At 36.0% G+C, this 10,501-nt stretch overlaps 1 protein-coding gene across 1 annotated transcript in view; it reads right to left on the reverse strand.

Moving 5' to 3' along the window:
• LOC107566696 (A disintegrin and metalloproteinase with thrombospondin motifs 2-like) overlaps positions 1 to 10,501 on the reverse strand; it is a 73,355-nt gene that overhangs the window by 30,074 nt on the left and 32,780 nt on the right. Inside the window, exon 2 of the mRNA XM_016252215.1 lies at positions 5,255 to 5,454. Coding sequence (XP_016107701.1) covers positions 5,255 to 5,454 — 200 coding nt within the window. The remainder of the gene's footprint in view (positions 1 to 5,254; positions 5,455 to 10,501) is intronic.

The raw sequence follows: 10,501 nt of genomic DNA on the forward strand, positions 1-10,501 counted from the left end.
ATATAAAATATTTATTTATTTTTTGTCGTTTTTGCCTTTTTATTAGGATAGTACAGTATAGAGAGAGGAATCAGGACGCTGAAGCACAACGGCGCTATATGTCGGCACACTGCCCGCAAGGCTATTTGCGCCAACACTGATTTGCTTCTTTACTAAGAAGTAAACTCTTTCTTTCAACTACTTCTTTAAAAAGTGGAGGTAGAAAGAGAGATTAAAGTAATTAAAAAAATAGTATAATACTAATGCTTTGATCTACAGTCAAAAATTAGTTTGCCAGCCCAAACAATTTTGGACAAAACACCCCCGGGCAAGCATTTCGTTCCCTATTCAACGCTGATTTTTACCTTGCATCCCACATACATATTATGCTGAATCATCATCATCATGTTTCAGTCTGGGAGAGGAAAGTGAACGAGTATAAAAATCCCATCAGGCTCTTGGCTGGCCGATCTCCCCTTCATTCTTCTGTAATGTACAGGAATGCTCAGAGATATGAAGGTACGCACTGGTGGACAGTATTTGCTCAGACTCATTACTGAATCTCTGCCATTTTAACTTGACATTTTGGACCATTATTACCTGTCTGACATTTGAGGGCCAGAACAACGTGTCTATCAAGAGTTGATTACATAATGGTCCGCCCGCACATCTTGTTTACTCCTGAGGAGTGACTAATATAGAGGGAAGCAATTAATATTGTCGACTTTCAATTCACACAATTAATGCTACACACAAAGGTCTCAGCTCCATTACACAGGCTGGCTGCGCTGGTCACCCATGCAAAAACGTGAAATGAGTCTGAGTACAAGCATTAAGAGCCCATGGACACCGTCGAGGGTCTGTGATGCTGTGTTCCTGGATCTGATGTGGTACTTACGGTCTTGAGCTAAAGGCAATCTTAGATCAGCATGTTGTGAGACTTTCCAAGACTGAATACTAGAAAGGAGAATCAACAACAACAAACTCTCCCACAAAGAGCTTCCGCATTAAATACCGGTCCATTATCTCGACTGCAACACTAAATCTGAAAGAGCCAGTCTTAAAGGGGCGGAATAAAGGTGAAGGACAGCTGATTGGTGGATTGGAAGGGTGGACATAAGTCAAGAGGCCTCCAGATCTTTTGATCTCTTTCTGACACATCGATTCCTCATCATTTCCCATGGCCCTATGAAGTAAAGCCAATCAATTTTAGTGCATTTTAAAGAATTGTTTCACTCGGTTCTATAAATTGAGGGCAGAGTGAGTCACTGGACCAGTTCTCCAGAACAAACCAAAATCCCATTCACAAATACAACAACTCCACACAGAGATTAACATATCGAACAGACCAGAATTAGATATGAACCGTGACAAAAATGCCACATAATGTGAAAATAAATTAACAACTATATATTTAAAATGCTTCAATATACAAGCATCACTGAATGTGTAGCATTATTAGATTTGTTTTATGAAAAAACTTAAATCACCTGAAAATACAGACTAGACAGGCATTTTCTTGTATAAAATATAAATATACACACATATATATATATATATATATATATATATATATATATATATATATGTATATTTATATTTTATACAAGAAAATGCCTGTTTAGTCTGTATTTTCAGGTGATTTAAGTTTTTTTCATAAAACAAATCTAATAATTACCCTGGACCACAAACCCAGTCTTAAGTCGCTGGGGTATATTTGAAGAGTTCATATGCAAAAGCCTCTAAGTGCCATTTGAAATTTTGAAAAAACAATTATCAGGCTTCTTTGTGTAGGTTCAGTAATTTCACTTTAATGGCAATGAATAGGTTCCTTCCATTGCCATTTAAGTGAAATAACTGAACATAAACATAGGAGCCTGAGAAAAATGCTAATTTTAAAAGAACATTTCAAATGGCACTTAGAGGCTCTTGCATCTGAACTCTTCATTGTAGCAATAGCCAAAAATACATTGTATGGGTCAAAATTATTGATTTTTATTTTATGCCCAAAAGCATTAGGATATTAAGTAAAGATCATGTTCCATGAAGATATTTTGTAAATGTCCTACTGTAAATATATTAAAACTTATTTTTGATTAGTAATATGCATTGCTAAGAACTTCATTTGGACAACTTTAAAGGCGATTTCAATCAATATTTAGATTTTTTTTTGCACCCTCAGATTCCAGATTTTCAAATAGTTGTATCTCAGCCAAATATTGTCCTATCCTAACAAACCATACATCAATGGAAAGCTAATGTATTCAGCTTTCAGATTATGTATAAATCTAAATATATATATATATATGTATATGTGTGTGTGTGTGTGTGTGTGTGTGTGTGCATGTTTATGTGGTTTATGAGGACACAAATTTGTATAATAACATGGGTATGACATAGGTATTACAATGAGAAGGTGATTTATGAGGACATTTTCAGTGTCCCCGTAATTCAAAAGGCTTATATATAATTCAGAATGAATATTTTTTGAAAATCTAAAAATGCAGAAAGTTTCCTGTGAGGGGTAGGTTTAGGGGTAAGGTTGGTGTAGGGCAATAGAAAATACGGTTTGTACAGTATAAAAACCATTACGCCTATGGAGAGTCCCCATAAACCATAAAAACAAACCTGTGTGTGTGTGTGTGTGTATTTATATGTTGCAATTATATTGTCTTTTTTATATGGTTAAAAAAATATGCCTTCATAAAAAGTGCCCTTAAAATCAATTTCAGTGGGCAAATACTGCTCATATAATAAAATTTAAATTTTGACACTGCTTTGAACAAACCCATTATTCAAATGAGGATATGTGTGAATTCAGAATTTAAGAATTGTCTCCTATCCCATTCATGAGTCGGAATTTGAACTGATAGTGTCAAACACGATGGGGAAGTTGTGGCCTAATGGTTAGAGAGTCGGACTCATAACCCAAAGGTTGCGGATTTGAGTCTCGTACCGGCAGGGATTGTTGGTGGGGGGAGTGAATGTACAGCGCTCTCTCCCACCTTCAATACCACGACTGAGGTGCCCATTTTTTTATTTAATTTTTTATTTTAATCTACATTAAATATGCATTCCTATACTGTAAGTGGCATTTCAAACATTAATTACTAATATTATTTAACTTTTCTATGTGAACATAATGAACTATGTTGACATGTTTATGGGTAATTCATTCTGAAACCTCATTCCATTTTAATCCTTATATTTAAATTTGAATTCTGTATTTGTTTTGTTACTTCAGTTCCAATCCGATTCACATTCAGGAATTTAAAAGTCATTCTAAATTCAGTTATGAATGGCGCTCAACCCTGCCACCCACGTACAGTCCCGTAGACAGATCCCTTTTCAGGCAGACAGACAGACGGCTCCCACTCTCTTCTCCTGCTGGATCATTGAGAGAGACCAGCCACTGACCAGGAGAACATGAATGAAAGACTGCAGAGGATTTTTTCACTCTGAGCAAACACAGCAACAGAGCAGCAGTGACATTTATGCGCACACACACACACACACACACACACACAAAACCAGCAACAAACTCAGGCGCTACGCATAACACATCATCACACACAACCCTTATGTGCAACAAACACTAAAAGAGGAGAATTCAGGGAAAATAGTTGGAGGAAAAAAGGGCAAAAACCTGCTTTATGTCTCTCTCTTTTCTCTCCTTGACTCCCGGAGAGCGAGAGAGACATGCCTTCCAAAAAGGAGCAAAGTAAACTTTCAAGAAGAAAGCGGCAAGGAACTCAACGCGTGGGAGAGAAAGGAGACGCAATGTTATTTATATATTTCTGTTTATCTGTTTTCCTGTCATTTATTCAGAATGCAGCGTTTGAAACACCCCCTAGGATGAGAACGAGAGGAGAGGAAAAGGAGATGGCAGTGGCACAGCTGCAGAAATTGTTCGGGGACTCGTGATAACTAGAGAAAATATGCAATATAGAGACAAATGGTGAGGTTATAATAAATTTTTCTCTGACCTTTTTCATCACATCACATTTCATCTTAGATGGAGTGATCCATGATGTAGAAAAATGACTGCAGAACTGATCTAATATGTGTCTGATTTTACCTCACATCATTGACTATTACTGATGATATAATATCTGTTGGCTAGCTGATCTCTCTCTCTTGCTCTTTGTCACTGCATAGGTTTAATTTGTGGAGATTAAAGGACACATAGCAAGGCATAGATGGGAGCTGTTTTGTCCTGAAGCATATTTTCCCCCTGGTCTACCATCACCCTGGACCACATGACACAAAGCCATGGATTTACTGCATTCAGATTTACCTGAACTTGACATCCTTCTTTTCTCACAATAAATAAATAAATTAAAAATACAGACAAATCGCATAAACTAAGCCAGACATCTCCTCTAGAGACAATCGTCACTAGTGAGAGCTAACAGTACATGAAATCTTTGTGACTAATATTTTAATATTTTCTATATTTTCAAATACTTCAATATCAAAAAAACGTTCCTAAATACTCACAAGTGGAGCTTAACAACACTTAAAGCTAGGATATTAATCAGCTGAATTGTGATTAACAGTAAGTTTTGATCCTTTTTTAAGGAAAAATCAATCATTTTGGACAGCAGTAGATTTATACAACAGTGCTCTGTTGTAATCAATTAACCACATTTTATGCGATTTGGAATTTAATTGAGAATGCATTTTAAATTACAATTCAGTTGTTGAATCTGAATGCTTGAAAGTACCAAAAGTGAACAAGAAATCAATTCAATTACTAAAAAAAAATGTAGGTCAAAATATTAAAACAAACCTTTAATGTTGGACTGACACAGTCAAACATCAAAATCTTTTCGGGGAAAAACGTTTTAAAAGACTTGATGTTTGATGGTTTATAGGCTAGCTAAACAGAGCAACAGAATGAAAGACAGATAGATAGATAGATAGATAGATAGATAGATAGATAGATAGATAGATAGATAGATAGATAGATAGATAGATAGATAGATAGATAGATAGATAGATAGATAGATAGATAGATAGATAGCCCTACTTCAAATGTTTTCAAAACACTGCAGGATTGAACATAAATGCTATAAACACTAGTACCTCTGGTGTCAACACCGTGTCTCTAATGCTTCACCACAAGCCAGCTTCATCTCAGTTGTTTATTACAATGCTGTCTTACGCCAGTAGAACTGCTGCACTGTTGACAGAGTAGTTTCTATCGTTCTTTGATTTTTCTCAAGGGTAACCCAAACACAACAGGCAGCGTGGGTGGCTCGAGCACACTTACGATGTTCATAAGAGTGAGAAGGTACTTCTCCACTTTCTGCTGCCCGTGAAACTGCACCACGGAGTCGTCCACCCCCAGCAAAACCTCAATGTTGTAGATTCGTTCCGGCAGCTGTCTGCGGGCTCGTCGGCTCTGGTTAATACTGCGTTCAACACCCTGATACAGAGTCTCAAGGTCCAACAGTCCGCCCAAATCAGCACCTATGAAAAAACACAGTGTAAACTGATCAATCATTACAGCAATGCACAGAAATTGGTACTTCCTTTTTTCTTTTGTGTGACATATTGTTGAAGACATGAAAGGAAGAAACCTATCAAACCACTAGCCACTATATGTGGTGTCATGGGGTCATTTCCTCTCCAGGCAGATAGATGGAACATGGAGGAGAGAACACATTGAGGAAGATCTATCACCTTGTCTCCATCACCCAATCAGCTGGGGGCATCTTCCATGCTCCAATTATGTAACGTTTCCTAGGCAACCTGCTCATGGGTAAACCAACGCTCGGTGCAGACTATTATTAGCTCACCAGTCACTTTCTTATTGGATAATAATCCAAGAGTAAGAACAATATTCATCATCTTAATGCTGAGAGTCAGTAACATATTATTACAGGGCTACAGAGGCAAGAAGACAAGAAGAGAACATTTCCAATAAACCAAAACGAAAGGTGTCTGAGTGTTTTTTTTTTTTACATTTGTGTTGGTGTTTATTATCATGAAGGATTTTGTAGGGTTGTAAACTTCCTCTCACCAGCAGGTGTTCATAATATCACAGCCTGTGTCAGCAGATTTCCACACAAAACTGGAAGAAAGCTTCTACAGTACAACAAAAGCAATTAACATGCTCTTGGTTCATGTCTTTTATTATGCACAGTATTCTGTATAAACATAAGAATTTTTGTGGTAATACTTTATTTTAAGGACCAATTCTCACGATTAAATAGTTGCTTATTGGCATGCATATTACTAGCACATGTATTTATTAGGTACATATTAATGCCTTATTCTGCATGACCATTTAGATCTCTTAATCCTATACCCCATACCTATATTGAACTTAAACTTACTAACTATTCTTAGTTAATAGTGAATAATAGTATCGATTTTGTAGCAATACCTGCACCAGGCTGCTATTATAGCATACACTTTTCAAGGCTGATGATGAGCTGAGGGTCACCTAAGAACCTGTTAACACCAGTTCAGAAGCTAATAAAAAAAGAGTTAAATATTTGTTTTTTTTTTGTTTTTTTACCAAATCTTCTCAAACTGAGTCTACACATTATTGTTTAAAAGTAAGTTTTTTTTAAATAATTTTTTTAATGCAAGGGATGCATTAAACTGATCAAAAGTGACAGTAAATACATTTATAATGTTCAAGCAATTCAGCATATTAGAATGATTTCTGAGGGATCAGACACTGCAGACTGGAGTAATGATGCTGAAAATTCAGCTTTGCCATCACAGGAATAATTTACATTTTAAAATAAATATATATATATATATATATAAAAAAAGTTATTTTAAATTGTGATAATATTTCACACTATTACTATTTTACTGTATTTTTGATCAAATAAATAGCAACATAATGCACATAAATGCAACATAAATAAATATTCAATGAAAAACATGCCTTTTTTATATCCATTATCATGGAAAAATAGTTTATTTGGGAAAAGAAACAATACAGTTTTCCTTAAGGGAGATTTCCCCTGTTCTACCCTACTGTGACGACTAACCTCCTTCTATGACATCTGCCTTTTTCTGCTATTCTGTGATCCTCCAAAACTTGACCCATCACCCTGCCTGTCAAATACACCCAGCTCCGTACTGATCTCATGAGAGAACATTCACATTCAGGCTGAGGAGTCCTCGCCCTTATCAGGACACAAAGCTACTTTGTCTTTCAACCTTTGCAAATGTCAAGAGAACCTATGAGTGAGAGAAAGATGGAAGAAACGCAGGAACGAGAGAGGGGAAGGTGCTCAGAACATTTGAAAAGACTGATATCATGTACTGCAGTTGTGATGTAAGTACTGAACTCACAGTAGGTCATTTCACTTGGTTTCTAACATCTCAAACTATCACATGCTCATCTCCATGAGTGACAGATTTATGGGTCGTCGGGCCGCCAAACTGCAGAACGAGAGTTTGGTGTATCTAGACGTGTCCGCTGACACATGCACATAGAAATATGCATACACAGCCAAGCACAAATAAGTTTTTTATCGAGGTAAAAGTGTTGCAAGAACTTGTAGATCTTAATCTGAGAGTGTGGCGAGGGGGGCGTGGTTTAGCGGAGTCTGCAGTGGGAGAGAGCAGTCGGAGATGAGCGGTGAGTAAGTAGGTCAAGTGCAAAATGACATTCACCTGCTTCTCGTTTCAGTGATTGGCCTGGAGAGACCGTAAAAGGCGTCAAGGGAAACAGAGAGGGAGAAATGAGACAGACTGAGGACTCGTGGGGGACCGACTGTGGCCTGGGCCTAGAGAACCGCAGAAGTGCTATATAAGTTTTGTTTATTTTGAAGTGCCTGAGCGCCTGCTTGTTTTCGCAGTTCCTACGGGAAGTATAATAAATTACCCGAGCCTCAGTCACGCTGAATCCAACTTCTTCCTTCCTTACTAAGAACCTCGTTACAGAGAGCATGTATGACACTGACAGGCCAATGTGTAAACTTATAAAGTGAAAATTTGAATGGTATTATTTTCATTTGCAGAAAATAATCCCAAACCTGCACTGCAAAAAAAAAAATGTAAATAAAAATGTATCGATAGTGTAAGGTCAAAAATTATCAAAGATTTCTGCTTTCCTGTCCCAAACCTATCTTCAGTAACAAAAGGGCCATTTGGAATTCCTGAAGGCACAGAGGTGCTGATAGTGATCAAGGCCTGTAGGCCAACATGTGTATACACCGGGGGTCTGCTAATTGTCACACCTTTTGCCCAGTGGGTGAAGTTATAATCTGCTGATTGGTCAGTTTGAATGTCTCACATTTGGTTTTTAGTCACATGGTCAAGGAAGGGATAAAAGAGGACTGTAACTGTTGCTCTGGCTCTTTTCTTGGCTGGCTCTCTTCTTGGGTCTCTGCCCTCTCTCCCTCTTTTTCTTCCTCTCTCTATCTCTTTCTCTCAGGTAATATTTTACATGTTGGGTACAATTAACTATGCTTTACCATCCTTCATCTATTTTGTAACCAATTCAAGTGTAACCATAACAAAATATTGTTATTAAACCATTTCAATTATTAATTATGTGCTAACTAGTCTTGATTCAAGGTTCATCTTAAAGTGTTACCTATTGCAATACAATAGTCACACAATAGCAACGCTCTCCCACATATGTAGCTATTCTAACTGCGCTTATTTCCGTCGTTGGTATAAGTGGCAGTGGGTGGTAATAGACTAGAAATGTACAGTTTTATACCATCGTGCTGATAACGTTTCTTTAGTCATTCGGCAATCCTACAGCCTGAACCACCGTAGGAAAACCATCCTTACAATAGTTTTCGGATATTTCCATTAACCCTAAAACAATGCAATGAACTGGAAAAATCAACATACAGGAAATAATAAAATAAAATTACACTGTGCCCTGTTTTTAACTTTTTTTTTTTTACAGTGTGTGTTCTGAAGTTGCACACAAATGATCACAATATAGCCAAATACAGTATAAATATAGGTCCACATAGTATAATAAATCTAGTCAAAATATTAAATATAAAGAGTTGAAAATATTCAATACAGTATAATAAAACGAGTTTAAAAATATAAAATAACAAATAATAAAAGTAGTCTGATTTATTAAATACAAAATAGTCTAGTATCCAAAAATATTCAATTACATACAATAATAATAAATACAAAAGTCAAAATAGTATAATAAATCTAGTAAAAAACAAAAAATACAAAGTCAAAATCATAGAGCAGTCAAATAGAATCAAAATGTTCAGTAAAGTATAATAAATTTAAAATTATTAAATACAAAATGGTGAAATAAAGTAAAAAATAATTCGTTATTTTATTCTGATATAGGGGAAAAAAATGACAAACTTACTTGAATACATATTTAGTTTTGTACTTAAATTGATTTACAACCACACGTTTGCATTTACAAACTCTTAAATCTTGAATCTTTACGTCTTGACTTCCAAAACAACTTTTGCAATTAGGCCTGTGGCAGAACTCACATGTTCACTCAAAAAGTCCAAATGCAAATGAGCAGCACTGGGCTGGAATGGGTTGTAAGGAGGCAATGAAACCTTGCACAATCACAAAAGCTGGAACAATTGATCCCTGACCAATCAAAACAGACATTAGAATATGACGATGACACAAATCAGCATCAGCACAGCATAATCAACTATATATAAACTGTAGCTTGACTCTCCATATGATGATTCCACATGATAAAATGATTCTCCATAAACATCAACAGAAACAGGAATGTGGACCCTCTAAATGACCTCTAGGTCATTGCACATGTGACCTCTAAAGATGTGAGTTTTTCCAGCACAGAATATTGTCCCATATGTAGCAAAAGTATAATAATGTTCTGTAGACGATCTGCGTGCAAACAGCTTGCACATTGGCTGTGCGCCGGTGATGTCAGACAGTGTTTTTAATTAGAGTGTGAGAAAGTGTGTACATGCAGCAGATGTACAAGCGAGCCTTTCTGTGTTCTTGAGGAAGGGTATCTCAACCTTAGGGAAATCTGATCCAGCTACACACATTTTCTAACAGCCAGTGCTCAACTAATGCTCTTTCTGCCTTTTAATCTTTAATGGTGTGTTGTAAAGCCAAGATCAAATTAAGCCTTTAGGACCAGGCCATTGAGAGCTGGTAATGATATCAGTAACTAAATCATCTCCAGCAGTAATAAAGTATGCCATTTGATTAAGCTCTATATTAATGCCAACAATGCACTAATGTTTACTATGTGGTAAGTAAACTGGCAATGTTACTGTAGAATAGAGGTCAGTACCTTTTTTTAATCTATAATGGTAATCATAGTGTCATTTCACCCTCTCCCAAATAATATAATAATATAATATTATACAATATATTAATAATAATCTTTACACATTTATCACTGTATTCCTATTCAGCATTCTCATACAAATTTTTTTTCTGGCCAAAATATATTGTAAATATATGCTAAATATATGTTGCAAAAAGTAAAGCTCAAATAAATACATTTTTGAAATATAATTTATATATATATATATATATATATATATATATATAT

Source organism: Sinocyclocheilus grahami, unplaced genomic scaffold, assembly GCF_001515645.1.
Source record: "Sinocyclocheilus grahami isolate Dianchi unplaced genomic scaffold, SAMN03320097.WGS_v1.1 scaffold1093.1, whole genome shotgun sequence".
Lineage (NCBI taxonomy): Eukaryota > Metazoa > Chordata > Actinopteri > Cypriniformes > Cyprinidae > Sinocyclocheilus > Sinocyclocheilus grahami.